Source organism: Amblyomma maculatum, chromosome 8 (genome assembly GCF_055883805.1).
Source record: "Amblyomma maculatum isolate TAMU_Amacu chromosome 8, ASM5588380v1, whole genome shotgun sequence".
In the NCBI taxonomy this organism is placed as follows: domain Eukaryota; kingdom Metazoa; phylum Arthropoda; class Arachnida; order Ixodida; family Ixodidae; genus Amblyomma; species Amblyomma maculatum.
The window spans coordinates 67887996-67913602 of NC_139351.1; the positions used below are offsets into that span (position 1 = coordinate 67887996).

Below are 25607 nucleotides of genomic sequence, written 5' to 3' on the forward strand. Positions count from 1 at the left end.
ACGACCTTTTGCGGGACATAAGAATGTGAACTAAGCTAGTTGGATGTCCAAAAGCCAAAATCACATACATTCACCGGACAAAAAGAAATACATATCGCCATTCGCTGTACAAAGCGCGATGAATGTGTCATGAAATGGCGCTGTAAGGAGCGTGTCGTATGTATGTTCTTGCGGTAAAGGGAGACAACGCACTTTTATGGGGTGGGGAGTAAGCGATCTATCGCTGGAACCTCACCGCAAAGACACACGGAGAGAAGTGTAGGATTGGAACAGTGACAAAATGAAAGGCAAGACGTGTATTGTCTTTCTTTTGTGTTCGCTGTGATTCACGTGGAACTGTAAAAAAGTGTTTTCGTTCTTCATGAAGAACTGTACAATAACACGGTGCGCCCTCGTTTTGGAGGGCGACGAGATTAAAATAAAAGGCCAGTGGATCAGCGTGGTAAAGCAAAATGCTAATGATCACTTCCGTTTCGGATTGCTTATACTCATCACCATATAGGCATAAACTATATCCCCATTACGTGAAAGACCACCTCACATAAATTCCCCCTTCAAACATTCCGAGTGAACATGACTGCATATCCTAGAGTAGCGTGGGCTCTTTTCTAAGAGAAATCAGAAGAACACGGGGCGCTCAAGCTTTTCCTTAATAGTAGACGAGATGGTATCTTTAACGTTGTCTTTTCATTCAGCGAATAATTTTAAATAATTTAAGTTAGTTATCAGAGGTAAGCATGTCGTCAGTTCGAATCCCTAACGTGAATTATACCTCAACGTGGAATAGCAGACAAATGCTAAATGATAATCCAAATGGTATAACACTACCCTGAACGCTGCACAAAGAACTATGACGTCATAATTCTGAGGCGAAATCACGTGCGTATATTTTTCCGACACCATTTTGTCAGTTCTGGGTTGCAGCGACAGCAAGGGTTCTTTTTTGACCAAACACAAGTTTCGCGTAAAAGTGGCACCCAAGTTGGCTGCTTCTGCGAATTTGGCCGTGTCACGTGATTGCGTGATGTCACGCTAACCGCCGTAACAGACAGGAGCGCGTCGCACGTGTGTTGCTTCAGACGTCACAAAACGGTTGAATTGCTAAGTGGGAGCTATAGGCCTGTTGCATTATGCGAACTGTGGATTTTCGGCCGGAAGCAGTCACCTACAACAGACGGGACAGGAAGTTGCGAGCAAAACCTGCCTATAAGTAAATATGGCGTAGTGCAGGTGGTTAGCAAACCCTTACCCGCCGGCAAAGGAAAAGCAGGGGAGAGAGAAGCATAATTTCCAGCATGGTCGGACTCGAGCGACGAGAGCGCGCCACCACAACGAGCCTCGGTTGTATTGGAAAGTTGGGAGAAAGGAAAGGAAAATACCGAGCCGAGGCTAAGCGCATTAAGTTTAGCTAAGCCTAAAGTTTCGTGGTATCACCTTACAATATAATGCGTTGCTGTCTGAACACACAATGGTATAATTGCACCTTTCTAGGCCTAATTAGGTGTAATTAGGCTTGATTAGGCATCACGAGTATTGTGCTTTTTTTCGTCAGTGTCGAAATTAAGCGATCTGATCTGAGGTGCTGAACCAATACGCCTTCATCCCAGAGATGAAGTCTGTGGTTTTGGAGGCCACCACAGCATGCGAAAGGAATTGCGAGGCATATGAACCGCGCTGCCCCCTTGACGTCACTGGGTTCGGCCGACTCAGCATAATGCCTTGCAAAGAAGTCATGAGTGAAGCAAGTACATATTTCTCCTCTTTTTACGGAATCCGCGCATGGTTACATTACCACCCTCCACTTACGCCGACAGTATGCTGTACTAACAACAATGCTCAACCCACGGCAAGGGCATTAAGCAGCTGTGACAATAAAGAGAGAACTGCTGGTAAAGAAACGACAGCAAGAAACACTTTACGAACTGCACCGCCAACGTGAAAAGACAAGAGCGCGCAGCGCTTCCTGGGGGTCATCGCCGCCGGCGCCGTCTCCCCAGTGGTTTTTTGGTTGTGGAGGGGTTGTAGCTGTCCTCGACAGCCTCGTTTAGCGCATCCATGCGCTGGAAGGAGTCGTGCTCTTTGAACTCCCTTTTCACTCGGTCGTCGCAGTTGGCCACGTCCCGCTGAATGTCGTAAACGGCCCACAGCAGCTTAATGCCCTTCTGCCGGGCTTCCTCGCTAGCCTTCTTGACCTGCGCAGACACAGGCCACGAACCTCTGTCACGTCAACCCCGAAGCGCGCGGTAAAGCCCAGGACCCTGGGGAAACATTCGATACGATGACTATTATTTCTGTACCTCGTGTGCACGCACCTCCCACGTGCAAACTATATATACCGTATAGGGATCCCCGCTATGTTAACCACATACTGCACATATCTGCCGTCTACAGCGAATATGAAAATGTTGAGATAGTTTCTTACTCGTTTTAACTCGTTGTAATTGTTTTTTACACGATGCTTGCCTGATACAAACTTCCTGTGACTATAGGCCTGGTGCGCTTCAGTTTTACCTTAGCATGTGTTGCTTCCTGGCAGCCGTCAAATGAAGGACGTTTGTGGCCACCGCGATCAGCTCTGACACAATGGCGCGGTCGATCGCGGAGGCCATGAGCTTAACCCTACACCGGCTGCAAAGTAGGGTTAAACTGGTTAAACTTTAACCCTACTGAAACCTGTTTATAATGAGGGAAAGCATACCGGCAGAGGCTGAGCGGTTAAGACGCTCGACTACTGCAACCCTGCAACTATACTGCAACTGCAATCCACTCTCGCGTTCTGCAACAATATCGTCGTTTTCATCAAATTTCACCTGCAACGCACTTTCGCGCTGTGCAGTCATACACATACGCCATCTGGCGAGTGCGGGCGAGGTGTTCGTGGGCGAATCCACCAAGAGGCATGACAGAACGTGCAATGTTTTCGCATTTCTGCACGTAAGAAGACTAAAATGCGCCACTATATATATATTTTTTTTAGTTTGTCCTGTCCTCGTACGAAGTATAGCTAAGAAGTGATATTAACACCTATAAGCTCCGGTTTTGACAAAACTACAGCGTCCAAAGAAGGGATCGCGGAACATATATTGATTGCTCAAACTTACGACACGCAAAAGTGTATATGCACTTGGACAACTTTCTATTGAAAACTCTATAGTGTCCCCAATTTCTGGATATGTTCAACTTTACGGTGATAACGGCATTCGCGGTATCGGTTAGAATAGAGATCGATGCGCTCAAATCAGAAAACCCTATTTGGCCCTATATCAATCGGCACACCAACAAGAGACGTGATCAGAATGAGTACTTCCATAATTAGAGGGGAAAATGCAGATGTACACGCATGTACTACAATCCCCGTTCCCATTTTGGACTCGATTTCTCTGCCTGTGATCCAGTTATGGGAAATCTTTTTAGTTTATTGGGGCAACTTAATCACAGTCGATGCAGCCATTGAAGCTTCCGTTCCGAAACATTCATTCTCAGATAACCCTAAATAGTTTACGAGGCTTAATGTTCTAAAGCAACTTAGGTTATGAGACGTGCCTTTGTGAAGGGCTCCGGAATTCTGACTATGGGCGTTTAACCTGCACTGAACACACGGATGGCTTGCCTTTTGCCTGCATCAAAACGCGGCAGTCGCGGATGGGTCAAACCCGCATCCGCCGGCTCGAGATTGGTGCGCCCCGATTCAATGTGGCAGGGCGGCGGGGAAGATACCCTGTAGGCTCTGCACTTGTATCTGTAATACTTGTATCTGCTCTTATATCTGGTGCACCCAATATTACTCTCATATCCTATACTCCTGCCCAGCACACTTTCCCCCTGCCTCTTGGCACCTTAACAGTCCGCAGCAGCGAGTGGCTGCTTTGTCCAGCACCGAGCCGGACGTCCAAATTCGGATAGTGACGCGGCGGAGGAAGTCGCGACTATAGGCACGCCCTGGACGCCACAACTGGCAGTCCGAAGGCCGCCCGCAACGCTGCTTTATAAATTCGTTTATTTTTGGCCTTCATTTTATTAAATGTTTTTCCCCACCACCATCCCAAGACTTGAAGCTCCGATCGATGAAGACAAGGCTCACTGGTCGAGTTCCGCGGTAAAAAGTAACATTTAAAAAACGCGGGAAAGGGTATATACAGCGTTCGGTCGTATGGCACTGAACGCCAAATGAAGAAGTCCACAAGAGAATATCCAAGACAATCCAGAACAATCGAAGCAGAACCTAAAAAGTGCGATATTTCCCCATTTGCCCTCCGTATAAACTATAGTATCCTTTTTCCGTCCTCTTGGGGAGGGGGGGGGGGGGGGGGGGGGGGGGTCTTAAAGGAGCCAACGCGAGCACGTTTTGCGGTCACGGCGTAAAAAAAAAGGAGCTATTATATGAATTTTAACAGCGCTTACGGCACTATTAAGCTCTGAATAGCACCGGTATACCAAGGTTAACAGGCATAATAAGCACGCGTTTTGGTCAAAAATTACTTCTTATTTTGCTTTAGACATCGTAATTTTAATAATTTTCTCTTTAAGGGACATTTCCCAGAGCACAACCGGAGGCTCAATACGCTGCAAAATATAAACCTTATGTCAAAATTCGTTATCATGTCCTCAGCGCTGAAAAAAATGACAAAAATTGCATTCCGGTTCTCAAGATGGCACTGCAGTTTTAACAAAGAGGAGACGTGTTAGGACTCGCTGACGCCTAACGCTCACGTGGTGGACAAATAAAGACAAGGGGGGGAGGGGGGGGGGATGTCAGGTGTCTACTGCGCTTGTTTGGCAGATCAGTACATGTCAATATACTGCAGTGAGATACAACACAAAAAAAAAGGGCAGACGCCTCACAAAGAAAGTACTTCTGCCTACTCAGTGTCCGAGTACAGTGTTGGTTTTAGGACGTTTAAAATAACAAAACGAATCGGGCTATGCGAGACATCGAAGTGGAGGGCTCTGGAAATTTCGACCATTTGAGGTTCATTAACGCGCACTGGCATCGCACAGCACACGGGCGCCTTACTTGTCGCCTCCATCGAAAAGCGGCCATCACGGCCGGAATTCAATCCCGCATCCTTGGGCACAGTAGTCGACTGCCCTAACTACTAAACCACCACGGCGGGGACATGTGCAATGTCGTCCACTGTTAGGGTGAACACGCGCGCACGTAGCAACTCTCTAGCCCTGTTTCCACGGGCCCGACAGCGGAAGGTCGAGTTGGAGAGTTGAGTGTGCTCGACCCTACGGGGTTTACATGAACCCGACCTGACGGGCGCAGAACCGGCTCTGGACGAGCGGCGATAACGGCGGCACCACGTCGAAGCGAAGTAGCAGACTGCACTAGATTCCGGTTTTTCCCTCGGCTATCTCTAGCGTTTTCCGTACTCTTCTCCTCTCCCACTGTGCCCCGACTGAACCCGAGAGCGTTTACATTTCCTAAAACGGGATCGAGTTCAGTCAACCCACCCATGCTTCCTAAAACGGGATCGAGTCCAGTCAACCCACCCATGCTTCCTAAAACGGGATCGAGTCCAGTCAACCCACCCCCTGCGCGGGAGTTGACTGAACATGACCCCTCGTCTTCTCGACCCGACCCGATGGGGTTTATATGAACCCGCTAACCGGTTTTCGACCCGATAACTCAACTCAAACCGCTCCTGTCGAGTCCATGTAAACGCCGCTTCTTTGGAGCGTTATTACTCCTGACCCGGCCGCGCTTCAAAGCTAGATGGTAAGCATGCGAAGCACCACCTCCAAGTCCCTCTGCGCATGCGCCATTTTGTTTCGATATGAGGACGTGTCGGGAGCAACGGTGTCTGAAAGAGAGCAACCGCCTGCTCGAGTGTTCACCCTAAGAATGGATGACCCTGTACGTACATGTGGTTTCTCAGAAGGTTTACTGGTCCCAACAGAACGCGGCATCCGCGGCTGCCGATACATACCTTTTCAGCGGTGACATTCTTCGTATCGAAGGCCAGAAAGATGCCCCCTCTTGTGTCCTTGTAGAATGCGCTCGTCTTGAGATAATCGTCGCCGCCTATTTCTATGTCGCTGTACTTCGCAGGGCACACTTCCGTGAGCTCACCTGGAAGTTAGCGCAGAAGAGCACCGTTGAGGAAACGCACGTTGACGCTTAAGTCAGGCAAGCATTTACTGTCCCTCTTTCTGTTCCGGTATGTATGCAGGTGATTAGAACAGATTAGTGAAGAAAAATTATACATAAAATGTAAAATTAAGGAAAAGTGCAAAGTACGTATGGAAATGCAATATCGTGCTTTCAAACGGCACTACGTGAGAGGATCTAACGCCATTTTATGTCTCTTTTTTGTAGCGAAAGCTACACTGCGCTGAGTTTTCAAGCCATCGGCGTGGCACAGTGACACGTGACCGTTGCCTAGCAACCGAGAGGTGGGCAAGGAGTTGGAGGAGGAAAGAAGAAGAAAAAGAAGGAGAAGACATACAGACAACTCCGTAGTTGGTAGAGGCGAACGACAACAGCGAGTTGCTAAGACAGATGCTTAGACAGAAGGTTCGTTCGAACGTTGTTTCGGAGACACGTTAAATTCAGGTGTGTGCAGAAAAATTCGTTGCAATACTCACAGCTTTCGCTCTATCATTAGATTGAAGCCATGCTTAAACCCTCACAACTTTTTATGAAGTCGGAAGCACAGCTACGGCGATCACCACCCTTGCATAAAGCGCCCGACAAGATAGCTGCTGTTACTCCCCTGGCGAGAAGGGAAAGCCTCCTGGGGTCAAGTTCCCATCAGCTTTTTGAAATCCAGCTCTTTTTTACCTTCCTCCGAAGGTGTTGCCGGAGGCGGTACACGCGTTCCTGCAACTGCATTGCCGTCCCGGCATCGCCTACAGTGGCTAGATGAGTAAGTGTGCCAAATTTAGTTCACTACACTCTTAATCTAGTTCCAGATAGGTTCCAGTTATAAGTGAAACTTTTAAAATGAATGTTCCACTCATAAGCGAAACATTTATTTTTAAAGTTCCACTTAGTGTGTCGAACCAGATTAAGAGTGTACTTATGCGCTTCACGACGGCAAAATGGCGCTGCGGTCTGCTGGGCCTGTGTCGCCTGTTACACGGTCCGCTCTAACAGACGCCTACAAGATCTCCAATATAGTGCTTCTCCAAATTAAGTTTTATGTAGCGACTGTGTATTGAAATTAGCACTGAAATAATTACTGCAGCGAAAGCCTTGTATGCCTCGTTGACAACAAAAACCGGCGCTGTCCAAAACAAAGTGGTTTCGAAAAATAGGCGTGACGTCATCGGGCAGTCACTGGACTCCAAGGGTCCATTAGATAAACAATGAATGTTTTCAGTATATACGCATGACTACTTAATCAACTTTATTCACCCCTTAATCCAACTTAATTATGATTTCACATTCACAGTGAGTTGTCTTATGTATCCTCTGTAACTTTTCGTTGCATGAGGACTGCGAGAGGACTGCACGTTCATACTGCCCGTTAATGCGTAGAGTGCACGGTAAGCTGCAAAACCATCACTGATACTTCCCGCCGTCTCCATTGTTTCGTCGCAGTGAACAAGGAGCAAAATGAAGTGCGCATGGTACAAACACACGAATGCAAGCTGCTTTTTTTAGTGAAAATACTCTCCCTACCAATCATCATCAGCAGCAGCATCAGTCGGACTTTACTCACTGCAGGGCGAACGCCCCTCCCATATTCCTCCGATCAACCTGGTCCTGTGCCAGCTGCACCACTTGACCTTTGCGAGCTTCTTGACCTCATCCGCCCATCTGACTTACTGCCGACCCCTGCTACGCTCTCCCTACCTTGTCCAATTCCATCGTCTCGATTTCTGCTGGAATGTCAGCAACTCGAGTTATTTCTTTTAGCCACTCTACCGCTTCCTATCTCTTACTGCTATACCTACAATTTTCTGTTCCATAGCTTTCTGCGTTGTCATCAATTTAAGCAGAATCCTTTTCGCTAGTCCCCACGTTTCAGTCCCATAGGGGAATACAGATAAGATGCAGCTGTTATACACTTTCCTCTTTAGTGATACCGGTATGCTGCTAGTCATAATCTGCAAGTACTTGCCAATAAAACGCGGAAAATTACGCACAGAGAGAGATTTCAATTTCTCATCAGCGTTCCTTGATGGACTGCACAGGTATCGAGCATCTGTTGCAGAGAAAGCGTATTGGCGAGTAGCTCACCGTAATAAGTGAGCTTGCACTTATCGCCGTATTTCGTCGTGTCCGTCATCCCTCCTTCAGGCAGATAGATGAAGACAGTGAACGTGACCGAGAAGGCTATACCGAACGACGCACCCTTGAGCTTGTCCAATGATGCAAGAACGCGGTCCTGCAGTTCAAATGCACGTCACTTTGATATTGCGTCACTTGGCGCTGTTTGCTGCCGATTTGCAAATCCTACACCATCTACAGCACGTGAACGCTGCATGCCCGTCACCAGCGATAGCAACACTGACACGGCACCAATCTTCCCCAGAAACCTTCAAACGCAATAGGCGCTACGGTACGGCAGTGTGGTATATACATAGCCGGTATATGGCGGTAGCACTAGAGTACTTATATGTAACCACAATATACTGACCTACCTGTTACGTGTAACATTATTTGCAGAGTCAATTCTTGCAGCCATCCTTCGCGGTCGTCGTTCGCAGAAAATGATGTCATCGTATAGATATAGGGCATATGACATCGTTATATCGGTCGCATCTCCCGAAGGTGGCATTAGCTAATCATCAGAACCATTTGACAGCCTTCACTAAACTCACAGCCCGCCAACACCGAATATACCTTTTGTTACATCTTCGACGTCCATTTACACATAAGTTTAACTGTGCTCATTTTCTTTTTCTATTTCGACCAAACATTTCCATTTCCTTCCTGCTTTCAGAGCCCAAATTCACGCCACTCAAACGTTACAGTGGGCATGGCAGTGTGTTTAACACACCTAGGTTACCCACCCTGTTCTGTCACTACGTCACCAAAGTGCAGGTTTTGTGCAGGATTTGCTTTCTGCTACGATGTAATGCACTGTAAATATCTGGAGCTTACGTTTGGAACCGCTTACGACAAGTCACGTGGTACATTAAGCCAAGTATATGTATCTGCATACCTGTATCTCTCTCCAAGTCTGCGTGACAGCCTTTACGACGCCGAGCTCTAGAGCGCCTTTTCCTTCCGACTACAAGGCTTGGGTCATGGCCACGAACCGACCAATGCGCCTACACAACCGGCTTAATTATGAGCATGTCGATATGCTCGCAACACTCACCATGCTCGGAGGCTCCCAGGCGTAGTTCGCGGCACCCGTGTACCTGCTGAGTGGCATTATCTTACACTCTCCGGTAGGAGGGGCCTGAACCAGGTGGGTCACCAGTATGAGCAGATTCACTTTACTGCAGTATAGAAAAAGACGACACTAAATCGACAGCCACCAGATCAATAAGACCTGCTCCAAGCTATGTGGTGCGATGCGTTACACCGACGCTCCTGCCAGAAGCCAGCCACTGGCGGACTTTCTATAAATATATGAAAGCGCCCATTTTAAGGAAGTAAACGCCACGCCCACCTCGGCCGCGCGACCGAGGATGATAGATTTCTAAAATTTAGCTAATGTCTTAGCAGCGGGTAAAAGCGCAAGCAGATACTTTTGCAAAGTACACACATTTCTACACATGCTGCGCATTTTGTAATTGTATAACTGCTATGTTTAGCCGATAATATAATTTATGACGTGATTGTTTTCACTTGTACACACCCCTTATGTAATAACGCCAAATGGGGGTCTTTCACGTAATAAAGTGATGTGATGTGATATGATGCGAAGTGAAGTGGTGGTCACTTGGAAATGTTCATGGTTGGAAAGAGTTTATCCAAAGGCGGTCGAGTGAGTGAAGTTGGCAAATTGTCTTGAGTAATGAAGAGGAGGCGTTGGTAGCACGGTGACACCTGGAAAGCACTGAGGGTTTTTCATGGATGCAGTCTAAATGGTGAAGATGATGATGAGAAAGAAACTTGACAATGTTAGTAGTACACAACGTTAGTATTACGTCACGTCAGTCGCTAAAAAGTGATTAACTGAGTCTCTCTAGAGATATCTAACATATGCGCAGCGTCCCCTATTGGCTGGCTGACTGAAAAACTTTATTGGATGATAAGGAGGGGGACTTCTGGGTGCGGTTTCTCGTCCTGGACTTATGCGGCTGTCGCTGCTTCCCGTGCTCGTAACACGGGGACACCTTGGACCTCGAGTCCGAAGCTAGATAGGGCAGCCTGCGTTTCAACAGTTGGCACTGCGTTTAGATCGCCTGGTGAACTGTTCGGCGATATTAAAGAAAACGACCCACTAATGACGCCATCATAGCCATCGCTTAACCACGCTGTGTGCCCCACTGCGTAAGTGGCTTTGTACACGGGCGTCCCTGTAATGGCAGGCACCTTATTATGGCATGCTTAAAGGAGATTCGTTATCCACGGAATGAGAGTGAGGGGGTGATCAAATGACTTATTCGAACACCATTTTGTTATCCTTTTTTAACTTTGATGAACTGCTCAATTCTTGCACTGTGTAATATCTTCGCTGTACCAAGGCTACCAGTGTTGCTTTTATTCATTGTTCACTATAAACCTCTGCGACCATGACTTTCTTAAAGACATCTAACACTCTTAACTGCTCTGAAGAATTCCTCGCCACACGAAATGCGTTCGTCTCCAGACTTTCTCGTTAGCGAAGCTTCCGCCTGACGAAAGTCACCTGATGCCCTTTAACTCCTCCAGGGCCTTCCCGTCATGCTGCTTGCTTGACTCGAGCCCGCTCAGTTTGACGCCGAGGAAGACGGTCTTCAGGATGGTCGTGTTGCTGTCTTGCACCTGTTCCAGCAAGGTGTCAAGGCGCTGTGGAAGCGAAAGAGTGAAAGCAATCAGACTGTTCTCTCTGCCTACAGGAACCACTTTGCAGCGAATGCCGATTAATCCCGACTGATCCTCGAAACCGTACGCTCCGCAAAGAAAATGTGTTGGCAGTGCTTCGCTAATGAAGAATCAGAGGGCGTGACTATTTTCACCCGGTTGACCCAACTTTAAGCGCACTATGTTCATCCGTGATGACTGTCCCGGCAAGTATTCGGCTCAGCTTTCAAACCGTGCGGTCAGTGTGTAGACCCAATTCGCGACCGTGAGCTGAAGGGGCTTAACCCAGAGCACCGTACCTCGGTGGACTCGTAGCCCGAAGATAAACCTTGAGAAGAAACAGCTGATTAGATATGGAAAAAAATATATTAACTTTCTCTCTTTCCACTTTCACTCCCACCTTCCTCCCTTCCCTTACGGCGCGGTTGCGGTGTCCACAGAAAACAAGTGAGACAGTTACCGCGCCTTTCCTTTCCTGTGAAACAATTATTATAATTATTTAAGACCCTGAAGAGCGATAAGGAGAAACACTTTGGGGCTAGTTATGCTGTAATGTTTACTTGCAAGAACTGTTTTAGGCACACTGTGAGAAAATTTATTTGCTCGTCTTAATCCATAAAATATCGTGCGTCTGCTAGCTACCTCGTCCATGGAGAGACTGACTGAAGAGCCGCGAGCACACTTATCTCGTATCCACCGCTGAGGTACAGTGGCACCCCCTATGTTGCCATCATTGCCATGAAGACGGAAGTCGGAAGACTCGCTAGACAAGGAGAATTGCGATCTGTTTCTCACGTGGAGGAATAGTTCGCGCTCTCGGTTGGGGGTCGGAGAGATAGTGGTTTCATTCACGGTGGAGACGAAAGAGTTTGTGCCAGTGCGAAGGATGTTTTCTGATCACACTTTCTGTACACGGCGCGCATGAGCAAAGAGAGGCTTTCGACTAAAATGGGGTGGTCAATCGGCTCACGAAGAGGCTGCAGGGAAGACTTGGGAAGTAGAAATAAGCCGTTTGCACGCACGAAATAATATTCTCATGTTCCCTGCAACGTAGTGCAGATCATCAGTTTGAACCTAACCTACAAGTTGACGCTGGCTAAACCTATTATTGAAGTCGAAATGAGTTTTAGCCTAATGGCCAATCTAATGTTCCTCGAAAGGAAAGCCACACCGCTGTGGCTCAGTGGAATCGAACTCAAGTCGCTTGTCTAGGACCTAACCCCCGAGCCACTGTTCTGGGCCGTTTCAAAATGGCAGACGTCGAAAAATTATAGCAAACTACAATACGAGGGTCTCTCTCATTGACCAATTAGCCCTGGCATTTGCCTGCCGCGGACACACCGTGTCCAGGTGGGTATTGCAATGTCCCTCCTCACATAGAAGACAGTTGGGCTAGTTCGTGTGTATTCATTAATGACTGCGACATTGGAACTAGCGTGGAAAACACGTAAAGGATAGCGGCAAAAGGCACCGACGGGACAGCACGCCTTTTGTCCCGTCGGTACCTTTTGTTGCTGTCCTTTGTGTTTTTCCAGGCTAGTTGCTATGTCGCAGTCCCTCCACACCTGACCGCCTGGCGTCCCCGACCAACAATGTGGACCCACTTTGTCGCCATCGCGGACTATTACTAATAGCAAAATTTAGATTAGGAGGCACTAAAGGCTAGGGAATAGCGGGGCGACAATGCACACGCATGGCAAGCTGCGCTGAAAGGACACGAGATAACAGATTTCATCCTGGCAAGGCTATTCTAAATCTCGCTAACTTTTACCGCTTATAACATGTTCTGCCCATCGCCCGAATCCTTTCTTGGTGCGATTTGAAGGCGATCGTTTCAGGCTTTGCATACTCAGATTAAAATGATTAAAATCATGTAAACTTGGCGAGTACACAGAACGCAATACCTAACACTTCAGATAACCGTTTGATTCCTCTATGCTGCATTTTTATCGGAAAGCGAGTGATGATCTCATCGATTAATGCTTATTTTGCTCATGTAGGGTCGACTCGAAAGAAATCACCCTTATATCGATCGTGACCGCACAAACATGCGCCATACCAATCTTGCCGAATTTCGAAAAGCATCTGCGTCGAGATTATGGTGATCATGATGGTCCACCATCAACATCTCATCATCCTAACTGCAGGACAAAGATGTCTGTCCTTTGCCACTTGCAGACTTATTGTATCTTCGCATACATGATTCTACCTCCTCTGCCAATCTGACTCTCCAGCCTCCTAGTACGCATGGTTAGTTCGTCCTGTTGATCTTAAGCTTTAAATTTTTACCTGATACTTCTGCAACCATGCACAGCGTTCTTGTTGCCCCTATCGTTTTCCTGCCCAGAGTCGCCGCATTTTCCGCGCGATGGGAACGTGTTCTGCGTAAATATCGCACAATGGAGCAGTCCTCTTTTCTTACGGTCATGATAGTCTTGATCTCAGCCATATTGGAGTCCTTCGAGTTGGATCCCCGCTCGTAGGCCGCTATGCCGGCCGTGAGAATTCCGTTGGTGAGGAAGAGCTTGTTCATCTCGGTCTTGGTGGCCGATTTGCTGATCTCTGAGCTGAGGGTTTTGAGGTACGCTGGCTCGGAGTCGAAACTGATGCCGTAGCGCTGCAGCTTGACGCTCGGGCTTGTCGGGAAGCCCTCGTAGTCTAACTTATTCCGGTAGTCCAGAGCTCTCTGCACAACGGGAGGGCAAGCATGGAAGAACAGAAAATGTGGTACCTCTTCTGGCTCACCGAATGGTTCAAGCTCAAGTATCCGCCTAAAACTACGGTGATAACCTCTACTGGTTTTCTAGTCAAATATCCCCATATGATAACGACGTCGGTTTAATTGTTTCGTGTACAAACAATACGGCATGGGCACGTCGTTGTCGTCAAGGGTACGACGTTCTGGTAGCTGGTTTTCGTGTCGGACTACTGGCTTAATCACTCGCTCCTTAATCGGTGCACCTGCTACCTCGCACATACTCATTAACTTGCAGTCGTAAGATACCACATTATATAAAACGTCTCCAGACGTAGACAAAAATCCGCATTAATTAACCAAGCCGTATACAAGCCTAAATGCCTGGGTTAGGGGGCTACGTGTCTAACTCGAGATCCAAGAAACCCAGAGGGAACTGTCGTGTTGGTTTATCCTTATCCGCAAATTCGTTTAACCTACTCATTCTGTAGGCAACCCTCATCTCAAGCTTGTCTTTGGAGGTCCCAACAACCCCCCGGACACCGCTTGAGAATTGCTGCGCACATAGTTTCATGTGCTATTTAAAATTAAGTTTGATCTTACCACTCTATCGCCGAGATGGCCAAGTCCGGGCTAGCATGGCGTCCCTGGTGATACACTGCCACCGTAGACGAATAAAAAAGCAGGGGCGCGGAAACATCATTCCTCACCACATTTAGGATGTTTTTTTTTTTCCTCGTGAAAGGTCATTTACATGAATAAAAATATTGAAACTAATTAGAATACTTCCAAAGTGTCACTCGACAAGGAAAATGTATATGCAACCAACAGTCTTGTGCCTTTACCCTTTATTATTTACGCAATTACCTACATGCATTCAAGATGCGATAAAGAATTTACTTTTTTGCAAAGTGCTCTGTTAGTTTTTTAATTCACCTATAGTTTTCATGTATTTCACGTCCCCTTTTCTTTTAGGCATGAGGGCCATGCTTCTTGCGCTTTCTTGACGTTATGAGGTCTTGGCGTGAGAGTTGGAAAGGAGCTGTAGTTGCAGTCACGTGCTGAGGATTCGCAGTGTTGCGTAGTTGCTTCGACGAAATGGTCCGGCAAGAAATTATACACGGAATATTTTTATCTAAAGGCTGCGGATCTAAATGATTCGGTACTTAGCATGTCTCGAAAATTTTACATATGTTCCTTCCCCTCACGACACTAGTAGCTACAACAGTACCTTTGCACCCCCCCCCCCCCCTTCTCTTCACTAATCAAGCAGCTGCGTGGGTTGGATTCAAGCTCAAAAGGTTTCGGGTATAAACGACTACAGAAAGCGACAGCACTCTCAACGCGCTAGCAACCACAGCAGGTGCGCGCCGAAACAGTTGGGCAGCTAGGCGGGCAGACTGGGCCATCAAACCCGAGATCCCATAACTTCATTTTTGTGTACGCTCACGCCAACATTCAGGCATGAGAAATATATTTTGATTTCCGCTGCCGAAAAATTTTATAGCGTAAGCTGTACCACGTCATGCCTCCCAAAGCCATTCATCTCCATCTCCGTGACCTTGAGCTCACTCCGGGTGCAGTCTGGCAGGCGGAAGTGACGTCCCACCACGCTATCATGTGACTTGCTCTAGTAGGATAATAGCTGGTCCGCTGTGCACACTCATGGGTCTCGTCATGGATGGTACGCCGGCTGGGCCGCTTGTACGTTAACTTCAGAGCAAGCGTCATGCCAAATTTGATCATCAAAGGATTGGCTCGGCGGCAAGCCACTTTCAGTGAAAACAGAGAACCCAGCCAACTACTTCACAGACCACAAGATAATCTTCGAAACAATCAAAGAACTGACCAAGACAAGTTGTTAAATTCGGAATAAAGGAAGCGTTTCATGAGACATCTGCGTAGTCACTAAAACCAAGCATAACCGCACTATTGAAACTGCTAAAAATATGTTTGAACCTCTGCAATTTTTGTCAGTGCCGTCAGAGGATTGAAGTTACCTTACAGCTACAAAAAGGACCGATCACTCACAAAAACGTGCCGATATTCGATCGAAATGAAAAGATCTTGCCTCATATTCAATTTGGCGTTGGCAGTAAATAGTACAAAAAATCTAAATGCCTATTGCGGTGTAACCCTGCCATAATGAGATGTATCTCAGCACTGACCACATTTCAGTAAAACCTTAGATGTTCCTTCAAGGGGACAGCTAGCGTTTTCGTCTTCAAAGAATGCCCGTCATGTTCTACGCTCTGTTCAGGGCGGCCTTCAGTAAATATTGACCTTGTATTCGAAGCATTGAAGGACTGTGGCACAGCTGGCGCGCTTTCAACTCTTGACAGCCGATGGGGCCAGAATGCTCTATATTTCATGAACGAAGCGGTAAACACACTTCGTAGAACTCTCGGCGACGAGGTCTCCGTCACTGCGCCGCAACGACTTTGCGTGTGGAAACTGAATTGGACGCTGCTCAAAAAATGACTAATTACTGTCTGTCGAAGTGATATTTAATTTATTTTAGGTACCTTCTTTTTGCATACGTGCAATCATCATCGCGCTCTCTTGTCATGGCTTCCGGCATCGGGGTACGTAAAAACGCGCAGTTGCGCTGATTGAAAACCTCTTTTCAAATGTTTTCTGTGTTTCTAACCAAATCATTGCGTGATCGATCAAGTTAGACAGCAAACCTTTCTTTGCGCCGAAGAAACAAAAAAAAAGGAGGGGGGGAGGCTACAATAGTGCATCTTGCGGTACGGTCTCTGCAGCATACTTCCACACAGACATAGCCTTCTATATTATATAGGAGCCTCCTATTATATATAGAAGCCTCCTATATTATACAGGAGGCTGTGCCTCATATTCTTCTCAGACTTGTTTTCAGACATGCTTACGTCCTTGAAACGGTCCCAACTTCCAGGGTCGTCGTTGGAATAGAATTTTCCGTTGGTGAGGAAGACGTGCGTGAAGACGAAGTAATCGCACGGCAAAGTGTTGAAGACCCCTGCGGACGTCGACGGAAAGGCGCTCACGGTGCAGAAGACGAACGTCATTGGCCGCTTCACTGGGACGGGCGTGGGCTTCTTTGTAGTCATCGTCGTGGGCTCTGCAGGGACGGACAACAGCGCGGCGATTGCACAGAAAGCAGTAAGGGGGGAGGAGGGAGGGAGGGGCCTGGTTGCTATCATTCGACATATGTCAGGCAAGGCGTGAAAATAATTGGGCCCATTAAAGCAAAGTACACACCAACATCATCATCTTGGCCGCAGTAGTGGGCGCAGATCTGCCACAAGAAATGAAGAGCTTTAGCCGAATATTTAAATGCATCTAAGCGCTCGATCGTGGGACGTCTAAACAAAAAATCCAACCGATATAAAACAAACGAAATAAGAATAAAAATTAACAGAGGCTTAATGATGTCGAAGTTGGAGGAAAGAGTACGTTAAAGGCGCAGGTTACACATGTGGCGAGGGATGCGGACCCAAACATACTCTAGGTACGATTCCGTAATCATCTCAAGTTTCATCTACCACGTAGTAATGACTTATCTGTCCCACTGAGTAAAGACTTAAAATCGTCCTTTAAGCATCATTAAGCCGAAGTAGTTTGCTTCTCGGTTGTTTGCGTATGCTTCATGTCGCCTCTCCATGCAAGAGGAAATATGCACCTTTGTGTTATAACGCCTACTCAGAAGTGACCTTCACCTAAGTTCTTTTTAAGAACAAGTTTTAGGGATGGAGTTTTTTCGCGCAATCGGTTGCTAAATAAATTAGTTGCAATCCTGAGCTGCTGTTCAGTACGGATTAGTTCGCCCCGCCGGGCTGGTGCAGTGGTAAGACGCCCGACTACTGTGCCGGAGTTCCCGGGTTCGAACCCGACCGCGGCGGCTGCGTTTCGATGGAGGCGAAACGAAGAGGCGTCGTGTGCTGTGCGATGTCAGCGCACGTTAAAGATGCCCAGGTGGTCGAAATTACTCCGTAGCCCTCCACTACGGCTCCTCTTTCTCTCTGTCCACTTTCATTCCCACCTTCCTCCCTTCCCTTACGGCGCGGTTCGGGTGTCCACAGAGCAAGTGTGACAGTTACTGCGCCTTTCCCTTCCTGTGAACCAATTTAACTTTAATTTATTTAACGGATTAGTTAAATTAATCGTCGGTAATTTGTCGGTAAAATTATCAGAACGAAAACTCATCGCAACTGCGCAGTTCGGTGACTGGTTATGATTCAAAACCCTTGACCTTACCTTCCGTGGTCCCCCTCTTGCCTGCAAAAGGATAAAAAAGAAAACAATGATTTACTTTCGCTCTTACGGTACAAACTTTAAGCAATTAAGCGGACCTGTTGTGCACCCTGTACATGTTACAAGGTCCTATATGGCTGATTTCGATTTAACCCACCCAACCAAACGAGAGGGCTGAGTTGGCAAGCGCCTGCGAATTCGATCATGGCCTATGGTCTTGTGACGTCCCACCATCCGACCACCATATATTTTCATTTGCGAAACTTCCCACGAGAGCCATGTATCAAAGAAAAAAAAACAGCGGTTCTAATTGGTCAAAATTTGGGTGTTTACGGATGGTGGCGGCGCCCGCGGTGATTAAAGCAAACTGTGCCCAAGTTGCAAACTTTCAGATTGTTGATAAATGCAAGACCACATGGCAAATAAAATTAATTGCAGAGATGCAGTAGCAAAAATGATTGGGCTTAACAGTCGTGAAGACAATTAATAGAGAAAAGAAAAACGAGAAGCGATTTTCGGAACACAATGACAGCCATACCACACAGCTTTTATTTGCCACTCCTAGATGGCGCAACAATTCATAAGCACCCGTAAAATGCATACTAAAACTAGTCACTTTTTAAAATGGAGTTTTCATACCAGAAAATAAACGTTTTCCACTCACTCTGATTGGTATGATCAAAAATCTCTCTCGACGACCAGTCAATGTCATGTCATGTTAGTTGCCAGCTACCACCTGCCAGCTACCAGCCCCTGAATTATAAAGTCAGGGCGTTTTGTAACTAAGGGTCGTTGCATCACAGAAATGCGAAGATGCTGGAGGATTTATTCACAAGAGTGGCCCGCGATATTTTCTCTCACAACACTGACAGCGGTGAAGCCGGATTTTCTAAAGAACGGAGACAACGCTGTCGGTAAAATGGAAAATAACGCGAAACGCTTCAGCATACATCAGAATGCTTATGTATGTGTATACAATGTTGGCATCGTGAATTTGTTCATATTGTTAATTTTTTTCGTAATTTACATCACCTTTATCAACACGCTCATAATTTCGTGTTGGGCATACTACTGTTTTGGAAATTCTACTATTCCCTTTGTTGTTCCCGACGTCCTAATGCAGAGTTCATTTGGCCACAGTGGAATTGCTTCTTCAATCTTTGTGCGCCTGCGCGAGCTTTATTTTTATCTTCAGCCGTAGTGCCATTGCTTGTACGTTTGTCCCCCTGTGAGAGCCTTAGCCCCATTGCTATTTTTACTTAATTGTCTCTCTGTGAAGGCTTTATTTTACCTTAATTTCCAGCTCCACCTTTTCTTCTTTGTTTCTCTGGGGAGCTTTGTTTTTATTATCAGCCCCACCTTTGTTCCCTCATGAGCTTCGCTTAATTCACCCCCTAAATTATAAAGTTCCGGCGTTTGTAGCTACCAGTCCTTGCATTACAGAAATGTGAAGAAGATACTGGCGGATATATTCGCAAGAGTGGCATCGGTCAGAGAATAAAATTGACATATTCGATTAACATCTGAATCTCGATGGAAGAGATAATGCTGCTCCCCATACTCGGGTGCATATATAATAAAAATTAGTGATAAGCCTTAACTAGCGTGAAGGTTTTTAATGTGAAAGCATTGAATCCACGTTCTTACTCGAATGCCCTTTATTTCAAATGTCATTTGCATCTAATGACCTTTATGATAAAAGGCTGTCATAAGGGTGCTTATTTCTCCACTTTGCCCCCGACTAGGCTGTTAGCGGGAGATTTCACGATGCTACTTTTTCACGGATGCCGTGTTTCCCTCCAAATGGAACTTCTAATACTTTCGCACTAAACAAGATAAGAAAACTAAAAATCGCGTTGCTTACTCTTGAGGTACGTCCTTTTGAATGAGATCTTGTTTTGAGGGCCACCGTTTTGCAGTAAACGACCTTACATGCATCCGCCAGTGAAGGATAGCACTTTGACTTTGCTTTGAAAAAAAGCATGTCGCGAGACACTAATTGTGCAACGCTGGAAGCATATCATTCCTCGGCGAGCTTAGACAATTCCCGCCGAAGCTTGCACTGTCTCTGTTGCAAGAATTAAGCTGGGCATTGGTAACTGAAATTACAAAAAATAGATACTCTAAAAGGTGGGACCACCAATTTGGTCTTTACGATACTTCGGAGCAACAACGCCGCCAAGTTAAGCCTAGCGTCTGAGCCTAGCGTCCGGCCTAACCGCCCTCGAGGGAAGACCCTCGGAGCGTGGACGGCATGGACTGGCAGGGCGAGGAAAATCAGAGCTACCAGCCGAACTCTGACACTAGTAAGGACGGAAATATGGAGGCGGTTGAGGCCTTAGAAGAAAATTCATGGTTCCGCCGACAAGGAGGCAGATATGTGAAGGAATGCGACGCAGCGTCCCAAGCGAAGAAGGAGGCACCCGTGAAGGGGAGCGAAGGGACCGAGGCCGCCAGATCGCGGCAAAAAGCGATAGGAAGGTCACTCGCCGAGAGATCCGTAGGCACGGTCAGATCGAAAATACCGAAGGAGATGTTCCGCGTAGTCCTGCGACCGCACGGCGGCGCCGATCAGCTGACAAGGAAAGCGGGACCGAAGCTGCGCCAGGTCCTGGTTACGGCTGCAGGCCTCAACCTGAACGGGGAAGACAGATTCATCGCCAACCCGAAGAATCAGTCCCTACTAATTATGACCCCGGAGCTCGGCAGGGCAAAGCGGTACGAGCAAATTACGACCATAAAAATCGGGCCAGTTGAGATAGACGCAACTGCTCACGCGGCCATGCCGGAGGGCGGCAAGGGCGTCATATACGACGTTCCGCTGGACGTCACGGAGGAGGAAATTCGGCAGGGACTCAGAGATAACCCTGGCTACATTGGAGCGAGGAGGCTCGGGAAAAAGTCTAAAACCGTGCTCATCATTTTCGAAGACCAAGAAGTCCCGCGAGAGGTGTGGTTCAACGGATTGCTATACCGGTGCAACCTCTACAAAAAGAAATTCGATGTGTGCTACGCATGCGGCAACCTAGGACATCGGTCGGACGTCTGCCCGGACCCCACCAGCCCTCGATGCTGAGGGTGCAGAATGCTTAATCCACCGGAGGGGCACGAGCAAAATTGCGAACCGCAATGCCTACTGTGCGGCGGCTGCCACCCCCTGGGGCACAACCGCTGCAGAAGCATGCACCGGACCCGGCACATTCTCAAAGTCCGACAAGCAGAGAAAGAAGCCACCCAGGCTCAAAACAAGCAGCAAGAGCCAACGAAAACCCGGGGCAGATCGAGAGGAAGAGGCGACGCCGCGGGCACAACGGGCCGTGCGAGAGACTCCAGCGCATCCGTCACCACAGATGAGCCCAGATCCAAGAGCAAGAACAGGGGGCCGCCACAACCACCGCCACCCAAGGACGACAAGAACCACTGGCCGAAGCCCGGGGAGACGCCGGCCGGACAAGCGAAGACGAATGAAGAAGTTAACGCAGGCGGTAAGTCGGTCAGCTTCGCTAGCGGGGTCTCCAAAGACAAAAACTTGGAACTTTCGGAATTACAACAGACTCAAGCCGAGCATAGTAAAGAAATCAGAATCATTAAAGAAGACATCAAAGAGATTAAAGAAACCCTCAAATCCCTAGTCGAGGTAATTAAAGAGTTAAAAGAGGCAAAAGCTACACCTGCACCGGCACCTCCGATGCTCAGGCCGCCCGTCATACGGGGCCCCGGTGGGGCAAGCGAGAGCAATTGTGGCAGGGACAGTGACGACTCAGATGAAATGAATATCGATCAGGCTAGACCCGCGAAACGTAAATCAGACGACACTAGTGTAATTGGACAAGCCAGAAAGCACGTGGCTTTTAGAAAATTAGTCAAGGATGAAATCATAGACTTCGAATTGAACCTGAATAAGAAACTTGAGGCGAGATTTGGAGTGCTAGAAAAGATGCTTCAAGCCCTTTGCAACGCATCGGGTATACAATATCAAAATCATAATGGATCCCAAAACGTCTAAAATTTAGCAATGGAATTGCCGGTCGTTGTCAATGAAGCGATGGCTCTTGCAACAGTACGTAGCTAGCCAGAACACACAGCCTTTGGCAATGGCTCTGCAGGAAACGCGAGGTGTATGGAAGCTTTCGGGGCACAAAAGCTACGATAGCGGGAAGGGAAGTAAAACACAGGTCGTGACGTACGTCAAAAACAACGTCGCCGTCGTCCAGCACGAAGTAGGTAACAGGGAGACCGAAACGGCCTTTGTGGAAATCCTGACGGGTAAAAAGAAGAGGCAGCATATTTCTACTCAATGTGTACAGCTCCCCGAAGTGCACGAAGGCGAGGTTTGGCCCGATATTTAAGAGAGCGATTAGCCTGGCAGGTAAGAACCGACTAATAATAGCCGGCGATTTTAATGCCAGACATCGAGAATGGGGTTACACGACCAGCAGCCCAAAGGGTCAAACGCTGTTGGAAGATATCACTGAGTCAAACCTCTACATCGCTAACGACATTAGATGCCCGACGAGGGTGGGCAACAGTGTGTCAGCGGACACAAACCCGGACTTGACTCTCTGCCATAGAACTGGCATAGTCAAGTGGACGAACAAGCATCAGGACCTAGGTAGCGACCACTACGTGCTAGAGGTAGAACTAAGTAGGAAAGTGAGCGTTAAGCGCGCTGTGTGTCGGACGGAAACCCAAGTGGATTGGGATAAATTCAGACAGATCAGAGAACGGGAAGAAATTGGAGATATAGAGTGCATTCAAAATTGGGCCGCCCAATTAATTACCCATGTCAACGAGGCCACCGAAGAAATTAAAGGCGAAGCTCTGCCTGAGGCGATGGATAGCAGGCTATTCGGCATGTTCAAAAAGAAAGAAGAGCTAACGAAGAAGCTCAAAAAGCAAAAGTGGAACCGCAATCTCAGGAGAGAGATAGTCAGACACAACGTCGAAATAGAAAAATACGCCCGGAAACTCGAGTCGCAACGTTGGGATAACAAATGCGACGAGATGGAGGGCACCATGAATGGGGCCAAGACGTGGCAACTTCTCAGGTTCCTGATAGACCCGACTAAGTCCAAAACGGTCGCCAATATAGAACAGGTCAAGGCGAGGTACAACTTTAAGGGTACGGACAAACAGCTCATTGACAAGCTCAAGTCCATGTACGTAGCTCCCCCCGCCACAGCGCATTACAGAGATTACAACGGACCGGCGAACAGCGAGCTTGACGCGTCCATAACAGTGGCAGAAGTCAGAGCGGAGCTGCACGGCCTAAAAAGACGCTCGGTCCCCGGGCCGGACCTCGTTAATACCAAGATGCTCGCAAATCTGGACGACGAATCGATCAATGCCCTAACCAAATATTTAAATCAGGTGTGGGGGAGTGGTCAAGTACCCCAAGAGTGGAAGAGGGCTAAGATCACCCTAATCCACAAGCAGGGAAAACCACCGGGCTTGGAGAATCTCCGCCCAATATCACTAACATCCTGCGTAGGCAAACTACTTGAGAAAGTTATTCAGAGGAGGCTAACCAAATACACCGAAGAGAATGATGCGTGGCCGGCTGAATTGGTCGGATTCAGGCCCGGCCTTTGTACGCAAGATACCATGCTCAGACTACATAACGATGTTGTCAGAGACTTCAACAAAAAAAATACGAAAGCTATTCTAGGCTTAGACCTTAAGAAAGCTTTTGACAACGTCAGTCACGACGCCATTCTCGACGGGCTCGCTGAGCTTAGAGTAGGCGAAAGAACCTACAACTATATTAGATCATTCCTGCGAGACAGGACGGCGATCATCAGCTTTCAGGGCTTATGTTCGGAGGAGTTCCAGCTGGGTAACAGAGGCACTCCGCAGGGGGCTGTGCTCTCACCTTTCCTTTTTAACATCGTAATGAGGAAGCTCCCCAGTAAGCTTGGCCATCTCGATGACTTAAAACTAAGCATCTACGCGGACGATGTGACCGTCTGGATGTGCGAAGGGAACGACTCGTACATCACATCTAGGCTCCAAGAGGCAGCAAATATAATCAGCTATCACGCAGAGGACGTAGGTCTATGCTGTTCGCCAGAAAAATCGGAGCTCCTGGTAATGACCAGCAGTAGTGGGAAGATAACTCCAGATATCAAAATTAAAGTCAACGGAAACGAAGTCCGGAAAGTAGATGAAATTAGAATATTAGGTATGATTATCAACCGCAGGGGTAGTAACAAAAGCCTGATTAAGAAATTAAAAGATCAGGCGGAGCTCGTAGTCAGAGTATTTAAGAAGACGTCCAACAGAAGGAGTGGTCTCACGGAGGCTAGTAGACTCAGACTCGTACAAGCTTTTGTCACGAGCAGAATGTGCTACGCGACTCCATTCCTAAATATCAACAAGACCGAAGAACACAAATTAAACACCATAATTAGGAGATGCACGAAGTGCGCTCTAGGACTCCCCATAACTACTTCTAACGACATTCTAGAGAAAATGGGGTTGCATAATGAGTGGAAAGAGCTGGCTGCGGCGGTCAGGCTGTCCCAGAGAGAGCGACTCGCAGGAACGGCGGCGGGTAGGCAAATCCTCGATTGGGTAAACCTACTAGCGCCCGGGGAAGGCGAAAGTGTCAGAGAAAGCATAGATCGAGAAATCAGAAAGCATCTATACGTCTCGCCCATACCGAAGAACATGCACCCCGTACACGGCGAGGGGAGGAGGAAAAGCAGAGCTAAGCACCTCGCTAACAAATTGGGCAAACTCCCGCCGGGATCGGTCGCCTACACCGATGCAGCGATCGGGAAAGAAGGCGACGTAACCTCGGTCGCCCTATTGGACACTGGGATCGCCATAGGAATAGAAAGAAATCGAGATCTACCGCCGGTAGAGGCGGAGGAGATTGCAATAGCCATTTCCATTGCACGACCAGGCGTGAAACACGTCATCAGCGATAGCAAAGCGGCGGTTAGAAATTTTAGCAAGGGTAGAGTCAGCAATCGTGCTGCAAAACTTCTGAACGAGTCGTCTCTCGCCGAAAGCGTGACCATAATCTGGACCCCAGCACACGCCGGTCTCGCCGGCAACGAGGCTGCCCACATGCTCGCCCGCTCCTCGCTACCTCGGGGTGCTGCGGACGCCTCCACAACATCTAAAACCAAAGAATGTATAGGTACCTTTAGGGATGTAACCGACAACTTGAAGAAAGACCGGAGGATATATCCGCCACCGGTTAGATCCCTGAGTAAAAAGGAATCGTACGACTGGAGAAGACTCCAAGCTCGAAATTTCTTTTCGCCCCTGTGGAGGAGTTGGACGGGTGCCAGAGGGCGGAAGAGGGACGGTGCAGAAACCGAAATTTGTAAATTTTGCGGCCACGTGGCAACATTAGATCATATAATATGGAGATGCGTTCGTGCCCCAGGGCGCAACGCGATTAAAACTAGCGATAAATGGGAGACCACGCTAAGAAGCTCCGACGAAAAAACACAGCGATTCGCCGTCCGCCTGGCGGCCGAGGCTGAAGACCTCTTCTCCTAGACGAGGCCGGGTGTCCTCTGGCCGCGGTGTGACAGACTGCCTCCCCGGACGCCTGCGTGCGGACTCGTAGGTGGCTGCTGCACCATATTCGGCGGAAATAAATGTTCTTCCTCCTCCTCCTGAGTGTCAACCGTAGAAATTAAAAAAAAAGTACAGTATTGCTCTTACCGTCACTTAAGAGCTTAATGACAAAACCATTTCCCCCTTCTTCTCTTTCTCTACTGTCTCCTTCTCTTCTTCCTTTAT

At 47.8% G+C, this 25607-nt stretch overlaps 1 protein-coding gene across 1 annotated transcript; it reads right to left on the reverse strand.

Moving 5' to 3' along the window:
* Positions 1-834: 834 nt before the first annotated feature.
* LOC146181381 (uncharacterized) lies at positions 835-16679 on the reverse strand. Its single transcript, XM_084577882.1, has 7 exons — positions 16502-16679; positions 13338-13601; positions 10761-10900; positions 9279-9402; positions 8192-8339; positions 5934-6076; positions 835-2192 (listed from the first exon to the last, which is right to left on the reverse strand). Exons 1-7 carry the CDS (start codon positions 16658-16660, stop codon positions 1971-1973), a joined length of 1200 nt encoding a protein of 399 aa, XP_084434008.1. The 5' UTR covers positions 16661-16679; the 3' UTR covers positions 835-1970.
* Between the last annotated feature and the right edge of the window lie 8928 nt (positions 16680-25607).

Coding starts and splice junctions, on each gene's coding strand:
- LOC146181381 (XM_084577882.1), bottom strand. CDS start 16,660: ATGACGTTCGTCTTCTGCACCGTGAGCGCCTTTCCGTCGACGTCCGCA. Junction 10,901..13,337: donor AGATCAAGACTATCATGACC/GTAAGAAAAGAG, acceptor TCGCTTCCACAG/CGCCTTGACACCTTGCTGGA. Junction 2,193..5,933: donor AGAATGTCACCGCTGAAAAG/GTATGTATCGGC, acceptor GTGTCTGCGCAG/GTCAAGAAGGCTAGCGAGGA.